The sequence below is a fragment of the Scyliorhinus torazame genome, chromosome 2 (genome assembly GCF_047496885.1).
Source record: "Scyliorhinus torazame isolate Kashiwa2021f chromosome 2, sScyTor2.1, whole genome shotgun sequence".
NCBI lineage: Eukaryota > Metazoa > Chordata > Chondrichthyes > Carcharhiniformes > Scyliorhinidae > Scyliorhinus > Scyliorhinus torazame.
Window position 1 is genome coordinate 227,623,606 of NC_092708.1, and position 24,410 is coordinate 227,648,015.

The 24,410-nt window shown below is 45.7% G+C and overlaps 1 protein-coding gene across 6 annotated transcripts in view; it reads right to left on the reverse strand.

The window, feature by feature from the left end:
- The window catches only part of dph6 (diphthamine biosynthesis 6), a 406,744-nt gene that overhangs the window by 181,712 nt on the left and 200,622 nt on the right, over window positions 1–24,410 (reverse strand). For 5 of the 6 annotated variants that reach the window (XR_011936487.1, XR_011936486.1, XM_072484542.1 and 2 more), the window contains exons 11-12: window positions 22,340–22,469; window positions 2,324–2,498 (exon numbers count right to left, since the gene is read on the reverse strand). Coding sequence is in view for 4 of the 6 variants with exons in the window: in XM_072484542.1 (XP_072340643.1) it covers window positions 2,324–2,498; window positions 22,340–22,469 (305 nt within the window). In the remaining 2 variants the exon portion in view is untranslated. Of the gene's footprint in view, window positions 1–2,323; window positions 2,499–22,327; window positions 22,470–24,410 lie in introns of those variants that run through there. The other variant, XM_072484563.1, reaches the window with a different exon arrangement.

The window sequence follows — 24,410 nt, forward strand, 5'->3', positions numbered from 1 at the left end:
GTGATTAACACCCAATTCAAATCAGTATCAGCCACAGCATGTGCAGTTTTGTTATGCAGTATCCATCTGTCACACATCTATATCACTTGATGCACATGACACAAAGTAAAATTGTTTGGTAAATGAACAATCACATCAGTTCTACATTGGTTAGGCACTGATTTGACATATGTTGCAAGACTACCCTGCACCATCCGGTAAGCAGAGCAGAAAATTTAGATGGCCTTGGCACCACTTACTGTTGATAAGATCTGTAAACATACAGCCACTTCATAAAAACATTGTGTTTTTTACTTTTGGTTTGAATTGCAGCATTGAACTGGGCAATGTAATTTTTTGAATGGAACAACACAACAGGTTCAAAATAAAGAGAAAGTTTTTGTGTTCACTTCTGAAGAACCATTGCAATGTAAGCTCATTATGCAAAGGCCAAGGTAAGAGTAAAATGTTCACTTCAAGAATAATTTTCTGTTTGCAGACAATTCAAGGGATGTAATTAGATTTGTACTATGACAATCAGTTTTTAAAAACTATTCTTCTGAATATATTTCAGTAACAATAACAACATATTTTATAATTCACTGGGACAGATATCTTTACAATTTCCTATTAATTTGATTAATTTTTTTCCTGTCCTGCTTTACTTCACAAGCCATGTAAAGATGTTAACCACTGCTACTGCCTCTAGCACCTCAAATTATTGGTGTATTATTTCATGCATGCTCTGTCTTTTTATCAATTACTTTTGAAGTAATGTTAATAGACTAGAAAATTGAGACATTTATGAAGTATAGGCAGTGTTTATGAAAAAAAATCCATAAAATATGACAAAGGGAAAGCCTTGATAAAAGCTGCTTTTTAATAGATTATGGCAAAGTGATCCTGCCAGAAGCTGACAACTGACTCCTCGGAGATCGCTCATTTTTATGGGATTAATTTTTCCGTACTATAAATGAAGTTAAGCATCCTAATTGATCTGTACACACAGTACAGTATTTCAGAACAAAACCTTATAACCTTCCTTATACTCTGTTATGCTGATCCTTGGTTAATTATCTTCTACTGATAACTGAGAAAGACATTTCTGCTGGGAAATTAAACTGATCGTTCTCCTGACTTAGCCTGGATTTTATTCTGCCTAGAATGATTCTTGCCCATCATCAACTTTGGTGTCAATAAGAGTCTGTAATTTATCCCATCAATTTTACTGACTACTAAAGGGGAACAAATATTTAAAAACAAAATTTGGCTAAAATACTCAACAGCAAAGGTTAATGAGCTATAAATTATAATCCCCTACAATAATTATGACCAAGGCTTTAGGCAAAATGTTCCCCAGAGATTATTAAAATATGAAAATCATTATTCTATCATTGTCACTGTAAAACACCGTGACTATCTTCACTTCTCAAGTACTGGATGATGCATAATATAAATTCTTACACCTTCAGATTCTGGGTCTGAAACCTCCGAGTGGCTTGGATTTAAGTGTCTCCCAGATGCATTTTCAGAGTCCTAATTGGGATTTTCGCAGTTCTCATTCCAGTTTATGAAGGCAATTACTCCATATTGCAAAAGTGTTTCCACATTTAGCAACAATCAATTCTTAAGTAAAAATCCAGCACACTTTTCACTTTGTTTTTTAAAAATAAACCTTTTCATGTGAGATGACTCGAGACACAACAGCATGGGAGGACAAGCAAAGGAGGCAGCATTCTTTAAAGCTGAAAATCAACCCACTGGTGATTCTGGCACCTGGATGGGCTTTATTAACAGAACTAAAAGACTCCTGCCTCCAGGTACCTACAGCTGCCTGCAGCAGATTACAGTACCAAACAGAGGTGACAGTTGTTAGCTCTGTCAATAAATACCTCCATTGCTGTCGTAGTATTTAATTTTGCATATTAAAGATATGATGTTTTGGATCCATTTTAATGATGCAAATCACTTAAACGTTATTAACATGCTGTGATTAAAATGGTTATTTTGCATCAATGCATCAGTCTTGTTCTTCACACAATATACACAACTACAACAAAATATGATTTTCTCTTGCGGTTTCGAACATAGCCAGCAGTAGCTTTCACCTCCCTACAGGAACATCATTAGCTGCAGGCTACTATGGTAATTAGCTGCCGGAGTTGAGAAGTTCTATTGGTAAAACATCTTGCTTCCTTATGCACTTAGTTTGCTATCACAACATAAGATACATTCTAGAGAAAAGATACTTATTAACATCAAAGGTTATGCAGGTCTTAACGAGTGTAATTTAGTACAGGAAGGATAATCCTTGCATCAGTTCTTAACCACCACCACTGCTTACCTTGACTGACTGACTGTAAGGTCCTATGTTAGCAGGAGCCCAATGTGAAATACTCTGAACATGCATGACCTCCTTTTGCTGTTTGATTGTATCTGGCAAAGTTAACTCATTTTTGTGCACGAGGCAATCAATTTGGAGTGGCACTCCATCAGGCAGTGGGGCTTCCACACAAACCCTAAAAAAATACAAGGAGAATAATTTAGAATAACTTCATGCATCGTTTCAACTTTAGCACTTTCACTGGTCCACTTGGTCAGACTGTGGCGGATTTAGAGTTTGGGGGGCCCTCCGCGCAGCTTCGTTTTAAACCCCCACCCCGGGACCCAACATAGTCAAAAGACATGTAGCTCCCTCAAAAGGACATAGGGCTCTGAGAATGTAGCCATCAGTCTGCCAGATTGTGAAGAATGGTTTCATACCTTGGAATATGCATCCAACCTAACTTCCAGGTTCTTTTTGATGCAAGACCTTGACCGACCATGTGGTCCGAGGAGAGAAGTGGAGAAGTGGATGCATTACCAGACTCCATTTTCAAGCAGTATCCTTGGATTTAGACCCTGAGATTCTTAAGAGTTACAAGGCGAAAGAGTAATAATTCCTTCTCCCACCTAATATTCTGGAATACGCTAAATTGCTGATACTGCAGTCCTAGATATGAGAGCAGCATAAAGAAAATTAGGCCGCTCATATTGATCACTGATAAAACTTTTGCTATCAAATCTCTCAAACTTCAATCATTTCCCTGGGTCAAGGGTATCCCAAAACTAAACTCCCACCTTTTGCCGTTCCATTTTTAAAATCGCAATATCCTTTTTCTTGAGATTGGCAGTATGGTTTCAATTAGACACAGCCCTACACCAACAATATTTCCTGCCCAGCCTCGTATGCTGATCTTCCTATGACATTCGGAATTCCAATTTGAAACCCTGTAAGAGCATTTAAAAGGCTTGCCCACGCCAGTCTGGTGATTGGCCACAAAGATCATTGCACCAAATCAATCATTTTGTTATGCATAATGTAAATCTTCAGGATGATAGGTTTAGATTTATGCTGCTTGCTTTGGGCACTGAAAGCAATTCAGATGTCTTCCAGAGGCCGAAGTAGCATTTTAGAGCATTCCTGCCTTGAATGTCCTGCTGTATGACTGTAACGTTGCTTCAAAGGCGAGTCGTGGGCTAACCCACACATTTAGACAGCATTCATCCACAAGCTCAGGAAAAGCTGCCACAGGTTCAAAAGATTGAATGTCTCATTGCTTCACCATATTTTGCAAACCCTATTCATTTCTAATGCTTCAGCCACATGATACTATGATATATGTCAACATTTGCATCTATTGAAAGCAGATAATTATCTGGGGTTTCCTAACTTGAACTTTGGTCAATGGTATCTACCTATAGGTCTCAGTTCAGGATAATATTTGTTCACTGAATAGCAGAAATACACAGTGCCGAAGAGGCTCTTTGGCCCATTGAGTCTGCACTGACATGTGAAAAACACCATACCTACCTACCTTATCCCATTTGCCAGCACTTGGCCCATAGCCTTGAATGTTATGACATGCCAAGTGCTCATCCAGGTACTTTTGAAGGGAAGTGAGGCAACCCACCTCTATCACACTCTCAGGCAGTGCATTCCAGACCGTCACTACCCTCTGGGTACAAAGGTTTTCCTCACATATCTCCTAAACCTCCTGCCACTCGCCTTGAACTTGTGTCTCCTCATGACTGACCCATTAACTAAGGGGAATAGCTGCTCCCTGTCCACGCCCCTCATACTCTTGTACACCTCGATCAGGTTGCTTCTCAGTTTTTTCTGCTCCAACCTCTCTTCATAGCTTAAATGTTCCATCCCAGGCAACATCCTGGTGAATCGCCTCTGCACTCCTTCCAGTGCAATCACATTCTTCCTATAATGTGGTGACCAGAACTACACACAGTACTCCAGCTGTGGCCTCACCAAAATCTGGAGACTAGGGGCTTTTCACAGTAACTTCATTGCAGTGTTAATGTAAGCTTACTTGTGCCAATAAAGATTATTTCATTTCAGCAGAGGAAGGAGATGCAGGAGGATCGATCAAAAGCCATCGAAGGGACTGTGGCACCCCTGAAGGGCTCAATGGAGAGGGTGGAAAAATGTCTGGAGGCTCAAGGGTCGCAGATCCGAGAGATCGAGAGGGTGCTCTCTGAATACAGCAATAGAGGGGTGGCATGGAGGCGGAGTTGGGGCTCTTAGGAGACTTTTGTAAGCGTTGCGAGCAAAGGTGGATGAGCAGGAAAACAGGTCGAGGAGGCAGAATCTGCGAATAGTTGGTCTGAAGGTGCGAGTGCCACAAGGTACGTTTCGAGGATGCTGGCGGGGCTGGTGGCAGAGGGGCTGCTGGACAAGGCCTCGGAGGTGGACAGAGTGCACAGGTCTCTGAGGCCGAAGCCAAGAGCTGGGGAGCCTCCGTGGGTGGTGATCGTGAGACTCCACAAGTTTATAGAGAAAGAGAAGATCTTGCGGTGGGCCAGGGAGAAGCGGAACTGCGAATGGAAGGGAACAAGGTCCGAATATACCAGGACATTGGAGCTGAACTGGCAAAACGGCATGTGGGATTCAACAGGGCCAAGGCGGTGCTGTATCGATGGCAGATCAGTTTGGGGTGCTCTACCAGGCGAAACTATGGATGACTTATGAAGGCTGGGTATTTATTTTGAGACCCCAGAAGCAGCCAATAACTTTATCGAGGAGCATAAACTGGGGGAGAACAAATCAATTTGCTGGCACTCTGGAATAATGGCGAATAGGGGTAGAGTAAGGTTTGGAGGGAGTTTTCTTTTCTTTTCCTCTGATGTGGAGGGGTTTTTTCTGTTGGGTTGACAAAGGGTAGCAGGGGTGAAAAGTTTGTAATGGGATGGGTGTTCCCTCCTCCCCTCCTCTCTTTCCCCCCACCCTGCTGCCTTTGGCTCTGTTTTTTCTTTTCGTTTGTTTTTGGGGAAGGTGACCTGTGGTTCGAGATGAGTCTTTGTTTGGGTGGAGGAGGGTGAGATCAGCGGGGAGCTGAACAAAAAAGATGAGGTTGGGGGAGTCAGTAGGAGCAGGCTTTGGATAGGAGTTGCCATGCTGGTAATGCTGGTGAACGGAAGTGAGGTGGGGTAGAAGGCTGAGAGAGGTGGACGTAGGGGGGTTGGGGAGGGGGTGAAGGGAGGGAGATGCGACATGGCGAGGTTGAAGAAGAAACATGGTTAGGGGTGGAGAAAGGGGCCATCTTGGATGGGCCAGGTACAAGGTGAAATTAACAGGGGTAGAGCCAAAAGGGGAGGATGGTAGAGGGGAATGGAGGTGTAAGCCCCCGGTACAGCTGATAACATGGAATGTGCAAGGATTCAATGGACCGGCGAAAAGATCCCGGGTCTTTGCGCACCTTAAGAGTTTAAAAACTGAAGTGGTTTTATGCAGGTCTGCATGAAGGACCAGGTTAGGCTAATAAAGAGCTGGGTGGAACAGGTTTTCCATTTGGGGTTTGATTCAAACTTGTGTGGAGTGGGCATTTTGATGAGCAAGAAAATGGGGTTTGTGAGCGCGAAGGAAGTGAGGGACTCGGGTGGGAGATATGCGATTGTGAGTGGAGTATTAGAAGGGACGCCAGTGGTGTTGGTGAATGTGTATGCACCAAATTGGGGTGATGTAGGTTTTATGAGGGGGTTGCTGGCAGCAATCCCGGACTTGGCCATGCACCAGTTGATTATGGGAGGAGATTTCATTTGTGTCCTGGAGCTGAAGGTAGATAGATTGAACCCCAGGTCAATGGATAGGATACGAATGGCAAGGGAGCTGGGTGGGTTTATGGAAAAGATGGGTATGGTGGACTTGTGGCGCCTTCAAGAACCCAGGGGGGAGTACTGCTTCTTTTCACATGTGTACAGGGTATATTCCAGAATTGACTTTTCATGGTGAGCGGGGAGATTTTGGTCAGGGTGGAGGGGGCAGAGTAGGCGGGGATAGTAATCTCGGATCATGCGCTCCACTGGCTGGATATTCGGCTTTGATTGGGAGGGAGCAGAGGCCGGGGTGGAGGATCGATTCGGGGTTGTTGGCAGATAGAGGGTTTTGTGACAAAGTGCGGGCTGTGATTAAATATTATGTAGAATTGAACCAAATCGGGGAGGTGTCGGCGGCCACATTTTGGGAAGCACGAAAAGCAGTAGTCCGAGGGGAGATTATCTTGTTCAAGGCATACGTGGATAGGGAAAGGAGAGAGGAATATGAACGGCTAATGAATGAGATAGTTGAAGTAGATAGGGAGTGAGGGTGCCCACCAGTGAGGGATTGGTGAAGAGGGGGACATGGGACGGTTTTTAGACAAACTGGAGTTGTCACAGTTGGAGGAAGAGAAGAGGCAGGCGCTAGAGGAGCCCTTGGGGCTGAGGAAGGTATTGGACAGTATAAGGGGTATGAAGTCGGGGAAGGCCACGGGGCCCGATGGTTACCCGGCGCAATTTTATGAGGAGTTCGCGATAGACCAGGCGCCACATAACTTGGGGGCATTTAATGAGGCGTTGGAGCTGCTGGAGACAATGACGCAGGCAACGATCACATTAATACCAAAGAAGGGGAAAGGCCTGTTGGAAAGTGGGTCCTATAGGCCCATATCACTGTTAAATACAGACGTGAAAGTGCTGGCTAAGTTGGTGGCGCAAAGAATGTTAGGTTGTGTCCCGGGGGTAGTTACGGAGGACCAGATAGATTTTGTAAAGGACAGGTCGCTTTCCTGTAACATAAGGAGGCTGTTAAATGTGCTCATGACCACGTCGAGAGCTCAGGTACCAGAGGTAGTGGTGTCCATGGACGCGGAGAAGGCATTTGACCAGATGGAGTGGCAGTGCCTGTTTTGAGGTCCTGGAAAGGTTCGGGTTTGGGCCAAGTTTGTGGCATGGGGGAGCGAGTTATACATGGCACCGTAGGTAAGTGTGCAGACCAATGACCTGGGCTCACGAAACTTTGAGTTGCACAGGGGAACAAGGCAGGGGTGCCCGCTGACGCCGCTGTTGTTTGCGCTAGCGATAGAGCCTTTGGCATCGGCTCTTAGGGGGTCGACAGAGTGGCAAGGGATTACGAGGGGACGAAGGGAGCACCGGGTGCCGCTATATGCAGACGACGAAGTGGTGAAGATGAACATGCCGCCGAGGTTCCTGTTCATATTCCAGACACTTCCGATCTTTGTACCGAAGGCCTTCTTTCGAAAACTGGATATGATCTTAGACTTTGTATGGGCAGGGAAGGTGAGGAGGGCAAAATGGGTTCGGATGCAGGAAGAATTCTGTAGGGGGTCCAGCTTGAGGGCGATGGTGACGGCGGCATTGCCAATGGCGCCAAGGAAATACGCGGAGAGCCAGGTGGTGCATTCCACAGTAAAGGTCTGAAACCAGCTGAGGAGGCACTTTAGGATAGAGGGGATGTTAGTGTTGAGGCCGCTGTGCAAAAACCATGGTTTTGAGCCGGGGGGAAATAGATGGCACGTATAGGAAGTGGAGAGAAGTGGGGCTGGTTAAGGTGGAGTCTGTACCTGAAAGAGGGGTTTGCCAGTATAGAGGAACTGAAAGAGAGGGTAGAGCTCCCGAGAGGAAGTGAGTTTAGGCACCTGCAGGTAAGAGACTTCACGCAGAAGGTTTGGAAAGAGTTCCCCAGGTTGCCGAGGTATACCCTGTTGGAGCGACTGCTGCTTCTGGATGTGGAAGCGGAGAGCGGGATCGGAGACATATATGGGTGGCTGGGAGAGCAAGGAGGTGAGCAGGTGGTGAAGATTAAGGAGAAGTGGGAGGGGGAGCTGGGAGGGGAGATAAACTGGGGAGTATGGAGTGAGGCGCTACGAAGGGTAAATGTGACCTCTTTGTGCACAAGGATGAGCCTGATACAGTTCAAGGTAGTACACAGGGGTCGTACATAGGGCACATATGACTCGGGCAAGAATGAGTGGGTTCTTCAAGGGAGTGGCAGACGAGTGTGAGAAATGTGGGTGGGGACCAGCGAATCATGCCCCTAAGTTCTGGGGCTGCGAAACATTGTGGAGTTTCTGTGCGGGAGTGTTCGCAGCGCTAACAAGGATAGCAGGCGAGGAGGTTGAGCCGGACCCATTGGTGGCGATATTCGGGATATTGGAGAAGCCGGAGCTGATGGAGGGGAGGAAGGCCAACATGGTAGCCTTCGCCTCTCTGATTGCCCTGTGAAGAATTCTGTTGGGAGTGGCATAATTTATAATTTGCTGAAATATTTGATATTCAATCACAAGTTGTACTAAATAATTAAAATAAGATAGTGAAGGAATTATGGAAATGCAGATGACTGAGTAGGTTTTGTACGGTTCAAGTGTGTCCATAGGCTCAGGAAAAATAAAGAATATAGTTTTTATATGGCGCATGAATCAATTCTTCACAATCATCAGCAAATTAATGAAAGGTGTTGTTGACAGTGTTATCAAGCAACACTTAATGTCAAGCGGCAATAACCTCCTAACTGATGCTCAGATTAGTTCTGCCAAGCCTCCAACAGCCACAACCATGAAATACTCTGCCTGTGGTCAAACTGGGTCGGCTCCAATTTTCAGTCCTGGCAACCGAACTTCACCTTCAGCGAGTAAATTGAGCCCTTAGCTTTCAAGGTGTATTGGGACCTCGTAGCAAACACTTTGCTGGAGTTTTTAAAGGTCCGTAAGGCTGCTAATCTATGCCTGCTTAAGGCCTTCATCAGCATAATTGGCTGTCATAGAACCATAGAATTCCTACAGTGCAGGAGGAGGCCATTCAGCCCATTGAGTCTGTGCTGACCATCTGGAAGAGCATCTGACCTAGGCCCACTCCACTGCCCTATCCCTGTAACCCCACCTACCTTGCACATCTTTGGACCCTAAAGGGCAATTTAGCATGGCCAATTCACATCTTTGGACTGCAGGAGGAAACTGGAGCACCCGGTGGAAACCCCCTCCACTGTGAAGCAGGCAGCCTATCCGATTTCCAGACTGCTCCATGGGAAAAGTTCCCTGGAAGCCAAGAATGTATCGTGGGGCCAACCCAAGGCTTCCCACTAATTTCTCACCCTCCTCCCACCTATCCACATCTCCTGCATAGACCCCTGTCGTTTGGGGTCCATGTCCACAGTAAATCCGCAGCTGTGCTCACAGTCTTTTTTTGGAGAAAATAAGCGCTTATTTTCCTTCCCCCTTGTTGCGTGCTTATTTATTTTGAACCCGCGATTATTCAACCAAAAGTTTGTGAACTAATCGTTACTTCAAAATGTACACCGTTTATGAATCACCTACAATTGTTATTTCTCTTTACATTTAGAATGAAAATATACCTTTTTTCCAACTTTACTGTATTGCACATCTCTCATTACACCTGTCAAGTATTTTGGGGTGTCTGCTAAATGTGCTATGCAACTTCAGTTGATGTTTGAATAAATAAATAATTGCAACCAAGTTATTCATTTTTATTTAGAACAGAGGTTTTCAAACATTTCTATGTAGAGAGTAACTTAATTGCTGAAAGGCAGTGTCAGCTAGCGTCAGCAAAACAGTGCTATACTGTAGTTACAGAAAGTTTATATTGGTCCAAAACTACAGAAATAAGTGCTAGAAAAGCTGAATAAAGAAAATCAATGTTGACTAAATCAAAATTTGATCACCTCGCCACCAATATAAAACCAAGCAGCACTAGACTACATCAAATTTCACCACTTAGAGCACAAAACTCATCACCAACTAAATTATCGATAGCTGTACAATTAAAAACAAATAGATGATGAGACCAAGGGTGGTTGCAGTTTGGGATTACAGGTTGCAAAATGTGAAAGAAAGACACATTCATCTCAATTTGCATAACAGTTTATGTACAATGGCATGAATTCAAGTGCAGTAAAGCAGCTCAAAGGAGGCAGTTCTCTCATGAATTGAAATGAAAATAGATAAATTTATGGTAGAATTCAAAAAAAATCTCGTCAAAAATTCCTGTTCTACCTTAACCTAGATTCTTGATCATAAAGTAAGAAAGGGAAATTCAGCTGAAAAACAAGCATTGCCTATCTACTACTGTACCCTGCAGAACGATGAATTGAACCTGTTTTTTGGGGGGATTTTCTGCACCTCTGCAGCAGGTTTCATGGCGGTGGGAGGTGACCAGCTGTTGGCCAGCGGAGAATGCGTTTTTGCATTGAATCCACTCCCGACGTGGGGGATTTGGCAGCGGGACCGAAAACTCCTACTGGCGAGAAAGGCTGAACCCCCCCCCCCCCAATAGTCATTGCTGAGATAGTTAACTGTTAGTTAAAATATAAACTCAGATCAAGTTGCCCCACTGGCATAGGTCAAACAGAAATCCCCATTCTTTCTGCAAAATGCTACCTTTATTGGCCCAATCATATACATGGTTTAATCAGCTGAACATCTGCAGTCAACAAAAGCAACATAATAATAATCGTTATTAGTGTCACAAGTAGGCTTACATACGAGTATGAAACAAAAATGCTGGTAATACTCAAACACATCAGATTGCAACTATGGAGAGAGCAATGTTTCAGGTTGATGATATTCCCATTTCCTGTTTTTATTTCAGATTTCCAGCATCCGTGGTAGTTTGCTATTGTAATATTATATGGTGAGTTTTCATCATTACTAATTGGTCTTAGGAATATTGAACAGGAGACAATTAGCTCCTCAAACCTGCTTTGTCATTCACTGAGATTGTTGCTGATCTGTGACCTAACTCCTTTGCTGCACAGCACCCAATTGCTTTGGCTAACAGAGACATATCAATCTTAGTCTTAAAATTAACAATTGATCTAGCTTCAATTGTCTTGTGGAAGAGAGTTCAAACTTCAAGCAACCTTTGTATCAAGAAGTAATTTCTAATTTCACTCCTGAAAAGTCGGCTCTAATGTTTGGACTATGCCCCCGCAGACAAGGTTGTGTAACTAATGGAAATGGTTTGTACAAATCTACGCCATCAGTTCCCCTTAAAATCTTGCAAGTTTCGATCACAAATTGGAAGCAAAGTCTCATCACAAATCACATCAATATTCAGGTCACAAATCGGAGACCAACTTCACATTACATGTCACATTCCAGTTTCTGACCACAAATCGGAGATAACATAGGAAGGGGGATGAGGTCCTGCAGCAGGTGTTCAGGGAGCTAGGCAGAAAGATAAAAGACAGGACCTCAAGGGTTGTAATCTTGGGATTACTCCCTGTGCCACGTGCCAGTGAGACTAGAAATAGGAAGATAGAGCAGCTAAACACATGGTTAAACAGTTGGTGCAGGAGGGAGGGTTTCAGTTATCTGGACCACTGGGAGCTCTTCCGGGGCAGGTGTGACCTGTATAAGGACGGGTTGCATCTAAACTGGAGAGGCATAAATATCTTGGCCCAGAGATTTGCGAGTGTCACACGGGAGGGTATAAACTAGTATGGCTGGGGGGTGGGTACTGGAGCAATAGGTCAGAAGGTGGAAAAATTGAGGGAGAACTAGGAAATAGGGCCACTATGGCTCTGAGGAAGAGCAGACAGGGAGATGTTGCAGAAACAGCGGGACTGGTGGCCTGAAGTGCATATGTTTTAATGCAAGAAGTATAACAGGTAAAGCAGATGAACATAGAGCTTGGATTAGTACTTGGAACTATGATGTTGTTGCCATTAAAGAGGCCTGGCTGAGGGAAGGACAGGATTGGCAGCTAAACATTCCAGGATTTAGATGTTTCCGGCGGGATAGAGGGGGATGTAAAAGGGGTGGAGGAGTTGCGCTACTGGTTAGGGAGAATATCACAGCTGTACTGCGGAGGACACCTCAGCGGGCAGGAGGAATAAGGGTGCAGTCACAATGTTGGGGGTTTACTACAGGCCTCCCAACAGCCAGCGGGAGATAGAGGAGCAGATAGGTAGACAGATTTTGGAAAGGAGTAAAAGCAACAGGGTTGTTGTGATGGGAGACTTTAACTTCCCCAATATTGACTGGGACTCACTTAGTTCCAGGGGCTTGGACGGGGCAGATTTTGTAAGGAGCATCCAGGAAGGTTGCTTAAAACAATATGCATAGTCCAACGAGGGAAGGGGCTGTCCTGGACCTGGTATTGGGGAATGAGCCCGGCCAGGTGGTAGAAGTTTCAGTAGGGGAGCATTTCGGCAACAGTGACCACAATTCAGTAAGTTTTAAAGTGCTGGTGGACAAGGATAAGAGTGGTCCTAGGGTGAATGTGCTAAATTTGGGGAAGGCTAATTATAACAATATTAGGCGGGAACTGAAGAACAAAGACTGGGGGCAGGTGTTTGAGGGTAAATCAACATCTGACATGTGGGAGGCTTTCAAATGTCAGTTGAAAGGAATTCAGAACCGGCATGTTCCTGTGAGGAAGAAGGATAAATATGGCAAATTTCGGAATCCTTGGATAACGAGAGATATTGTACGCCTCGTCAAAAAGAAAAAGGAGGCATTTGTCAGGGCTAGAAGGCTGGGAACAGACAAAGCCTGTGTGGAATATAAGGAAAGTAGGAAGGAACTTAAGCAAGAAGTCAGGAGGGCTAAAAGGTGCCATGACATGCAAACATGCAGCTAATGAACACATAGAATAGGACATGACCAATGAGTAGTCAGGACACTCAGGGGTGGTATCTCACTATGAAAGGGATGAAGCTTCTTTCCACAGACTAACATCTACAGAGTGAGACAGGGTGTATCCTCAGCATCACACCCCGGCACGTGGCTTAGAGCAAGGCTGGTTCAGTTAGACTGAGTTACTACATTTAGATTAGCAGAGAGTCGAACCCATCGAGAACTGTGCTCATAGTTCAATAAAACATATTGAACTCACTTCAAAGTCTGGAGCATCTGTTACTCAAAACTGCATCAAGTGGCAGCTTGTGTTATTCCAAATTACATAACACAACATGATACCAGGTGTCTGCTCAATCTAGTTAGTTCAACTCAGCAAGATCCGTGACGACCAGCGAATGTATACCGGCACAATGGAAAAGATTCAGTCTCCTCACCAGCTCAGGACCTCCGGCAATCTCAGTGCCAACTGACGGACATTCAAGCAGAAATTTCAGCTTTACGTCGAAGCATCAGACCTCAATGGTGTGTCTGATGCACGGAAGATAGCTCTTTTCCTCACCACAGCGGGTGATCACGCCTTGGAAATATTCAACTCCTTTCACTTCGCCGAAGACCAGGACAAGACAAAGTTTCAGACCATCCTGGACAAGTTTGACAGTCACTGTGAGGTGGACACCCAAAAAATCTTCGAGCGCTACATATTCAAGCAGCGATTGCACGGTGAAGACGAATCCTTCAACTCATATTTAACTAACCTTAGACTGCGAGCGCAATCCTGAAACTTCGGTGCAATCACTGACTCCATGATCAGAGACCAAATCGTTTTTGGAGTTCACTCTGATCCTCTGAGAGAGCAGTTACTGAAGATCAAGTATATGACCCTGCCAGTCACGATTGAAACATGCACAGTGCATGAGCACACTAAAAATCGCTATTCCCAGTACAAAATGGCAGAAAATGATAAATTAGTCTCCCACGAGGCGGAGAGTGTGCAGGCCATCTCCCGGATGCAGCGCCTCAACATTGACAAAAGCGGCCATTTCACGCACTCTTCCCAGGGCCCGACGCATGCGCGATGCGAATGGGATAACGAAGCGGCCAAAACCCGCACTGCACAGGTGCAGATGTCTGAGAACCGCACTGCGATTGTGCAACGACGCACGGAGCGTCAGGACGCGGACGTCATGACGTGTTCGAACTGTGGCACCGCCCATTTAAAGAAACACTGCCCTGCAAGAGGCAGACGCTGTTTAAACTGCGGGAAGCCAGGCCACTGTGCAGCCCTGTGCAGATCTGCACCACCAGTCAGGGGCCAGCGCTCCCAATTCCGATGACGGCACATCCGGAGTGTGCAACAACGCCTACAGGATTCTGATCCCGGCAGTGCAACGGATCCAGATGATGAATGCCTGGACAACACCGACTGTGTGGGCATTATTACAACGTGTGAATATGCCACAACAGACACATCGCAAGTTCAATCAATCCTAGCTGTGGATTCCGAGGACGAATGGCGAGCAGTGATGAAGGTCAACCACTGCCCCATCGAGTTCAAGCTGGACACAGGTGCCTCTGCCAACCTCCTCTCACAGACAGACTTCAGACGCATTAAGAAGCCCCCACGGTCCTTCCAGCTGCCTGCAAGCTCCTGGATTACAACGGGAATGCCATCACGGCACTAGGTTCCTGCCATCTGTACGTATCCAACCGACACACACAAGCACGGTTACGCTTTGAAATTGTTAAGCCGGACAGGGCATCCCGACTAGGTGCCTCATTCAAAGGGTTTACACCATGACATCCTCCCATGTGGATCTTCAGGCCGGCATCGACGACATCCTCGTCCAGTATCCAGATGTGTTCAACGGGATGGGCACGCTGCCACGGCATCGTCCACGCACCACGACGAGTCCCTGCCCCACTGAGAGAGCGCCTGAAGGCACAGCTCAAGGATCTTCAGCAAAAAGGCATCATGTCAAAGGTCACCGAACTGACTGACTGGGTCAGCTCGATGGTGTGCATAAAGAAGCCTTCGGGGGACCTGCGCATCTGCATTGATCCCAAGGATCTCAATAAGAATATCATGAGGGAATACTACCCCATCCCGAAGCGTGCGCTTCTTCACCAAATTGGATGCATCACAGGGATTTTGGCAAATCCAGCTGGAAGAGTCCAGCAGAAGGCTCTGCACCTTCAACACGCCTTTTGGCAGATACTGCTACAATCGCATGCCATTTGGCATCATCTCGGCATCGGAGATATTCCATCGCATCATGGAGCTGATAATGGAAGGTACTGAAGGGTGTATGTGGACGACATCACCATATGGTCCACGACCCCTGAAGAACATGTGTCCCGTCTCCAGAAGGTATTCCTGCGTGTACATGCCAACGGCCTAAAGTTAAACAGGTCCAAATATTGTTTTCGCACATCGATGCTCAAGTTCCTAGGCGACCAGATCTCACAGCATGGTGTGCACCCGGGCACAGACAAAATTAAGGCCATCGAGGCGATGAAGGTCCCCGAGGACAAAAAGGCGGCGCTGCGCTTCTTGGGTATGGTCAATTTTCTGGGCAAGTTCATTCCAAACATGGCCACACACACCACGGCACTACGCAACCTAGTGAAAAAGTCAACTGCCTTTTGAGTGGAAGGCGGCACACCAGACAGAGTGGCTGGAGCTGAAAGCCAAGCTCACCACTGCACCAGTCCTGGCATTCTTCGACCCGGACTGGAGACAAAGATATCCACGGATGAGAGTCAGGATGGCATTGGTGAGGTGTTGCTTCAACGGGATGACACATCATCCTGGGCAACAGTAGCCTAGGCATCAAGGGCAAGGATGCCCACTGAAACCAGATATGCACAGATTGAGAAAGAGTGCTTGGGTTTTCTCACTGGCATCCTCAAATTTCATGATTATGTCTACGGCCTGCCGACATTCACTGTCGAGACGGATCATCGGCCTCTGGTCCACATCATCCACAAGGACCTGAACGACATGATGCCTCGGTTGCAGAGAATCCTGCTTAAACCTAGGAGGTATGACTTCAACTTGGTGTACACACCTGGCAAGGAGCTCGTCATCGTTGATACATTGTCCCACTCCGTCACCTCGCCCAGTGAGCCGCTGGAGATCATCCAGCACATCGAATCGCAGGTGCAGCTGTGTGCTAGCACTCTCCCGGCGACAGATGAGAAGGTAGTTCTCATCCGTGATGAGTTAGCCAAAGACCCCCTCTTGCAGCGCGTCATCCACAACCTCACCAATGACTGGCAGAAAGGGCCGTGCCCACAATTTTACAAAGTGAAGGATGACCTGACGGTGATTGATGGTATCCTCCTCAAGCTGGACAGGATTGTCATTCCGTGCAGTCTCTAGAGCTTGGTGCTGCGCCAGATTCATGAGGGACACCGAGAAGTGCAGACGCAGGGCCCGGCAAGCTGTCTACTGGCCTGGCATCAGCCAGGACATCACGAACATGGTCCTGAACTGTGCAACCTGTCAGCGGTTCGCCAGCGCAGAGCAAGGAGACGCTCCAACAGCATGACATAGTGACCTCTCCGTGGTCCAAGGTTGGTATCGACCTCTTTCATGCGAATGGTCGCGACTACGTATTGATCATCGGCTATTTCTCGAATTACCCTGAGGTAATCCCGGACCTCACCGATCAGACCGTCACCAAAGCCTGCAAGGAGACGCTCTCAAGGCATGGCATCCCAATCACCATCATGAGCGACAATGGCCCGTGCTTTAACAGTCGAGAATGGTCCACGTTTGCCAGGTCATCCAATTTCCAGCATGTCACCTCCAGTCCGCACTATCCGCAGTCCAATGGAAAAGTCGAGAAAGGGGTGCACATTGTGAAACAACTCATCTGCAAGGCCGCGGACTCTGCTTCCGACATACACCTTGCACTGCTCACGTACAGGGCAACTCCATTGTCCACTGGCATGTCGCCGGCTCAACCCCTGATGAAGAGGGACCTGCGGACAATGCTTCCAGCCATACACCTGCCCAACCTGGATCACCTCCTGGTGCTGCAGAAGATGCAGCAGCTCAGGACCATCAAAAGCAGGGCTATGATGCCCATGCCATCGATCTGGCCGTGCTATGCCCGGCAGACACTGTCAGGATCAAGATACCAGATGGTGGGTGGTCTGCCCCGGCTGCCGTTGTTCAACAGGCCGTGCTCCGCTCTTATGTTGTAAGTATGGCTGATAGCTCCATCGTGCGAAGGAATCGACGGGCACTGCGCAAAGTTGCCTGCCCGCAACCACTTTCTCCTCCAATTCCATATGTTGAATTGCCACCTCCCAATACCTTGCACCACGAGGCCACCAGACAGGCTTCCATCTCGCCTGTCAAGGCGCCGTCGTCCCCTCCGCCACCTCTCCGGCGGTCGGCCAGGGTCAGACACAAGCCTCAGAGACTGGACTTGTGAACATTTGTTTTGTTTGCTCTGTTCTGTTGTCCTCCATCAGTCACGTTAGACAGACTTATTCACATGTAAATACATTCACATACGTCAACAAAACATTTAAAAATACGGGAGATGTCATGATATGCAAACATGCAGCTAATGAACACATAGAATAGGACACGACCAATGAGCAGTCAGGACACTCAGGGGTGGTATCGCACTATAAAAAGGATGAGGCACTCACACCCCGCCGCTTTCCACAGACCAACATCTACAGAGTGAGACAGGGTGTATCCTCAGCATCAAACCCCAGCACGTGGCTTAGAGCAAGGCTGGTTCAGTTAGACTGAGTTACTACATTTAAATTAGCAGAGAATCGAACTCATCGAGAACTGTGCTCATAGTTCAATAAAACACATTGAACTCACTTCAAAGTCTGGAACTTCTTTTACTCAAAACTGCATCAAGTGGCAGCTTGTGTTATTCCAAACTACATAACACAACAAAAGAGGTCACGAAACGTCATTGGCAAATAAGGTTAAGGAAAATCCCAAGGCTTTTTACTCATAAAAAGTTTTTAGTACATAAAAAGCAAGAGGGTAGCCAGGGAAAGGGTTGGCCCACTGAAGGACAGGGGAGGGAATCTATGTATGGAGCCAGAGGAAATGGGCACGGTACTAAATGAATACTTTGCATCAGTACTCACCAAAGAGAAGGAATTGGTGGATGTTGGGACTGGAGAAGAGTGTGTAGCAAGCCTGGGTCACATTGAGATCCAAAAAGACAAGGTGTTAGGCACCTTGAAAAATATTAAGGTGGATAAGTCCCCAGGGCCTGATGAGATCTACCCCAGAATACTGAAGGAGGCAAGACAGGAAATTGCTGAGGCCTTGACAGAAATCTTTGGATCCTCACTGTCTTCAGGTGATGTCCCAGAGAACTGGAGAATAGCCAAAGTTGTTCCTTTGTTTAAGAAGGGTAGCAAGGATAATCCAGGGAACGAAGGAGGTTGAGGGGAGACCGGATAGAGGTCTACAAAATTATGAGGGGCATAGACAGAGTGGATAGTCAGAGGCTTTTCCCCAGGGTAGAGGGGTCAATTACTAGAGGGCATAGGTTTAAGGTGAGAGGGGCAAGGTTTAGAGTAGATGTACGAGGCAAGTTTTTTACGCAGAGGGTAGTGGGTGCCTGGAACTCGCTACCGGAGGAGATGGTGGAAGCAGGGACGATAGTGACATTTAAGGGGCATCTTGACAAATACATGAATAGTATGGAAATAGAGGGATACGGACCCAGGAAGTGTAGAAGATTGTAGTTTAGTCGGGCAGCATGGTCGGCACGGGCTTGGTGGGCCGAAGGGCCTGTTCCTGTGCCGTACATTTCTTTGTTCTTTGTACAGGCCAGTGAGCCTTACGTCAGTGGTAGGGAAATTACTGGAGGGAATTCTTCGAGACAGGATCTACTCCCATTTGGAAGCAAGTAGTCGTATTAGCGAGAGGCAGCACGGTTTTGTGAAGGAGAGGTTGTGTCTCACTAACTTGATAAGAGTTTTTCGAGGAGGTCACAAAGATGATTGATGCAGGGCAGTGGATGTTGTCTATATGGACTTCAGTAAGGCCTTTGACAAGGTCCCTCATGGCAATCTGGTACAAAAGGTGAAGTCACACGGTATCAGAGGTGGGCTGGCAAGATGGATACAGAACTGGCTAGGTCATTGAAGGCAGAGAGTAGCAATGGAAGGGTGCTTTTCTGATTGGCGGGCTGTGACTAGTGGTGTTCCGCAGGGATCAGTGCTGGGACCTTTACTGTTCGTAGTATATATAAATGATTTGGAGGAAAATGTAACTGGTCTGATTAGTAAGTTTGCGGACGACACAAAGGTTGTTGGAATTGCGGATAGCGATGAGGACTGTCAGAGGATACAGCCGGATTTAGATCATTTGGAGACTTGGGCGGCGAGATGGCAGATGGAGTTTAATCCGGACAAATGTGAGGTAATGCATTTTGGAAGGTCTAATGCAGGTAGGGAATATACAGTGAATGGTAGAACCCTCAAGAGTATTGACAGTCAGAGAGATCTAGGAGTACAGGTCCACAGGTCACTGAAAGGGGCAACACAGGTGGAGAAGGTAGTCAAGAAGGCAGACGGCATGCTTGCCTTCATTGGCCGGGGCATTGAATATAAAAATTGGCAAGTCATGTTGCAGCTCTATAGAACCTTAGTTAGCTTGGAGTGTAGTGTTCAATTCTGGTCGCCACACTACCAGGAGGATGTGGAGGCTTCAGAGAGGGTGCAGAAGAGATTTACCAGGATGTTGCTTGGTATGGAGGGCATTAGCTATGAGGAGTGGTTGAATAAACTCGGTTTGTTCTCACTGGAACGACGGAGGTTGAGGGGCGACCTGTTAGAGGTCTACAAAATTATGAGAGGCAAAGACAGAGTGGATAGTCAGAGGCTTTTTCCCAGGGTAGAAGGGTCAATTACTAGGGGGCATAGGTTTAAGGTGCAAGGGGCAAGGTTTAGAGGAGATGTACGAGGTAAGTTTTTTTACACAGAGGGTAGTGGGTGCCTGGAACTCGCTGCCGGAGGAGGTAGTGGAAGCAGGGACGATAGTGACGTTTAAGGGGCATCTTGACAAATACATGAATAGGATGGGAATAGAGGTATACGGACCCAGGAAGTGTAGAAGATTTTAGTTTCGACGGGCAGCATGGTTGGTGCAGGCTTGGAGAGCCGAAGGGCCTGTTCCTGTGCTGTACTTTTCTTTGTTCTTTTGTTCTTTGAGCAAAATCAATTAACCAGGCATTCTGATCAGGGACCAAAGTTCACTCTCCAATCAGAAGCCCCATATCCACAACCGCATCCCAAACTCCAGCCTCGCACCCACATCCCAAACCCCAGCCTTGCACCCCAATGCCGAACCCCAGTCCCGCACTCCCAGCCCCACAACCCCATCCCAAACCCAAGATCCGTAACTTAACCCCCAACCCCGCACCTCGTCCCAAACCCAGCCCTGCACCCCCATCCTAAACACCTGCCCTGCAACCCTATCCCAAACCCCGGACCTACACCCCCATCCCAAACCCCAGCCTCCGCACCCCCATCCAAAAATCCGGCCCCTCATCCCAAACCCCAGCCACGCACCTACATCCCAAACCCAAACCCGAGCCCCGCACCTACATCCCAAACCCAAACCCAAGCCCTGCACCCACACCCCAAACTCCAGATCCACATCCCAAACCCAAGCCCCAGCCCTGCAACTTCATCCCAAATCCCAGCCCCGCATCCCCATCCCATACCCAGGCCCGCATTCCCATCCCAAGCCTCAGTCTTGCATCCTGCTCATAAATGAGCTGCACTCTGTTCTGAATTCATAGTCCAAATTGTGATCACCAATTAAGGACTGTATTCTGTTTACAAATCTCAACACCTTCTCGTAAGTGAATAGATCATACATTCTGATTTTAAAAAATCAAGAGTCCACGTTATCACATCGTGAATCACATTTAAGTTTCTCATCACAGTTCACTTTCTGAAAAAGATGAGAGCTGATTGCCACAAATTGCCACATGAAATGTTGTCCATATTACAATCATAAATTGGAGCCCATATTCACAAAACAGCTTATGCAAGATTCACATAACAAATAATAACTGAAGGGAGTTACTATTCTAGACCTGGGTTAGGGTTTGGCTCATAGGATAATCCGAAAAAAAGAATCACACAGTTTAGCTAGAATTTATGGCATGAGGACAAAAGTGAGATCAAATGTACTATCAAACACTGCGTTGTTTTTGAAAATGCTGAAGCCTCCTCTACCCAGCTTATCAATCTGGCTAATACAGGTGATGTCACCAAGAAAAGTAATTTAAACACAGGTAACTTAATCAGGAGTGGGCTAAATTAATATAAGACATGCAGATTCTATTTAACATTTCACTGAACAGAATGGTATTTTTTGATCTGTTTGAATTATAGCAGTACAAGTTTACAAGAATGTCAGGTGTGTATCTAACTTTTCTTTTTATTGTACTGATTCATAGGTAATGAAAGCTTGAAGTGTTCAAGCTGACAGCATCCTGTATTAACTAGAAAGTGTCAAAAATACTTGAGCTGAAAGAGAACACAAATGTCTCCCAATTGATCAATACCTTCCTTTCCTGTTCGTAAGAGGTAACATTGCCTTTAGTTCAAGAAGTGATACACTGACAAGTCAGTTTTGCATTAAAATCCAGTGCACAGCTCCGACATTACTATCAAAGCCCATAATTCAAAGTTGGGGGGAAAACTCAATTTCCTGAAGAAATAATGCCTTCTTCCAGAAGAGAATCTCTGTAAAATGGTCAGTTAGGCGTATGTAGGCCTGTATAAATTCACAAAGTCTGAAGTGACAATGTAGGGTTCAGATGGGTGTTGCTAAAAGATCTTAGTCTTAGCATCCACCTACAGAACCCTACCAGATCCCACAGATAATGAACATGGTCATCTTCACCTTGAAGGATGACTAAGAAAATAAAATTATTTGGTAGGCATTACTGGGTTTCTTATAAACTATGAAAAACAAATGGAATTAAAGTCAAATTTCTCCTGCTCGTGCCACGGATTCAATAAGGATAGAATATAGTACAAATTGTCCGATAATTATCATTAATGGGAATATTGTATTCTTTCTGTAGGCCAGGATCAAGAATTACAACCTGCATTTTGATCATCCTCGTTCTTCTCTTCTGACACAAGAGGTTATATTAACCTTGATTTTTTTTTTTGATACCTTGAAAAACTATTATGTACCATCACAAGCCAGAGTATAATATCTTATTGCCTATATTTTAGGGGTTAGCCCAGAAATCAGGACATATGAATGTGTGTGAGTTTTACTTTGGAAAATTACAGTTGTTTTTCTTGATCTCTCAACCTTGCCAAGTATTTTGCAATCTAAGAATATTCAAGATGTGAAACTGTACGATAAAGATTTAAAATAGACTTTTACAATGTACCTGATATATTACCTTGCAGGTGGGCTGAGATTGAAGTAGGACTCATAGATTGAATTTATGATGCCAAAATCACTCATGTCCTTCAGATACAGGTAAAGCAGGATGACATCTGATAACTTGTATTCTTTCACTGCCAACTCCGCTACAACAAAACGAAAAGTAATCATCTGTCAACTAAACGTGTAAAAGTTTTACAGTAATATATTCTGAAGGAACTCTCACCCATTACATTTATTTTCTCTTTCTGCTCTGATTTAGACAGAGTTCTACTCAATTGTACAGTAATGTGAAACATTTATGTCAGAAAGTGAGCACTGCTATTGGAGGAAACCGCTGAAAATGTAGAATGTATTTATGGGGACGTGCATCTGTATTTCACATAAATCATTGCATTGTAAAAGTCAATTTGGTAATTCTTGAAGAGGATTCCCTGCCATCACAACATGATGTTTTTTTTTTCTTCAGACTAAGAAAACAAAGACTGATTTAGAATGCGTGCACATAAACCCACAAAGTGTTGATGAATAACTTGGTGAGCTGCAGCTCAAATATCCATGTGGAAATATGATAATGGTAATAACAGAAAGGTGGTTTAAAAGTGGGTGCTTAATATTCACGGACACAAAGTGTTCAGAAAAGATAGGGAAGGAAAACCGGGAGGTGGGTGACAGTACAGATTATCAAAGACATTGTAGCTTTGGAAAGAGATGTCCTCGAGTAGGCAAGGGCGGAATCCATTTGGTTAGAAGCAAAGAGGATACAACCACGCTACTGTGGCTATTCCACAGAGCTCCAAATAGCGACTGAGTGTGTAGGAGCGAGGAAAACAAATCTGTAGAAGTCAGAACTACAGATTGGTGCCATTGGGGTAATTTTAGTAACCCAAATATTGCTTGGGACAACATTACAAAGAACAAAGAACAAAGAAATGTACAGCACAGGAACAGGTCCTTCGGCCCTCCAAGCCCGTGCCGACCATACTGCCCGACTAAACTACAATCTTCTACACTTCCTGGGTCCGTATCCTTCTATTCCCATCCTATTCATATATTTGTCAAGGTGCCCCTTAAATGTCCCTATCGTCCCTGCTTCCACTACCTCCTCCGGTAGTGAGTTCCAGGCACCCACTACCCTCTGCGTAAAAAACTTGCCTCGTACATCTACTCTAAACTTTGCCCCTCTCACCTTAAACCTATGCCCCCTAGTAATTGACCCCTCTACCCTGGGGAAAAGCCTCTGACTATCCACTCTGTCTATGCCCCTCATAATTTTGTATACCTCTATCAGGTCGCCCCTCAACCTCCTTCGTTCCAGTGAGAACAAACCGAGTTTATTCAATCGCTCCTCATAGCTTATGCCCTCCATACCAGGCAACATTCTGGTAAATCTCTTCTGCACCCTCTCTAAAGCCTCCACATCCTTCTGGTAGTGTGGCGACCAGAATTGAACACTATACTCCAAGTGTGGCCTAACTAAGGTTCTATACAGCTGCAACATGACTTGCCAATTTATTACAGTAAAGGATAAGGAGGGGCAGTAATTTCTGAAATATGCCCAGGAAAACTTGCTTGACCAGAATGTTCTCAGTCCAACTAGGAAGGAGGTATTGCCGAATCTGGTGCTGGGGAATGAGGTGGGCCAAGTGTTTGTGTGAGAACACTTTGGTAAGAGTGATTATCATAGGATAAAACATTCCAGGTCATTACCAATTGCCGTGTTAAAAACGCTCTTCCTTGTATACCCCCTGCATCTCTTGCCCAAATTTTTAAATCTGTGTCCACTAGTTTGCACCGTCAGATAATGGGAGTACATTTTCTTTGTCTGTCTTATCTAAACCTGTCATAATCTTGTACACATCCATCAAATCTCCCCATAACCTCTTTTGCTCCAAGGAGAACAACCCCAGTTTCTCCAACCCCAAACTTGTAACTAAGATCGCCCATCCCTGGAACTATTCTGCTAAATCTTCTCTGGACCCTCTCAAGGACCTTCACATCCTTCCTAGAGTGTGGTGACCAAAACTGGATGCAATACTCTGGTTCTGGCCTAAACAGGGTTTTTTTGAAAGCTCAGCGTAACTTCC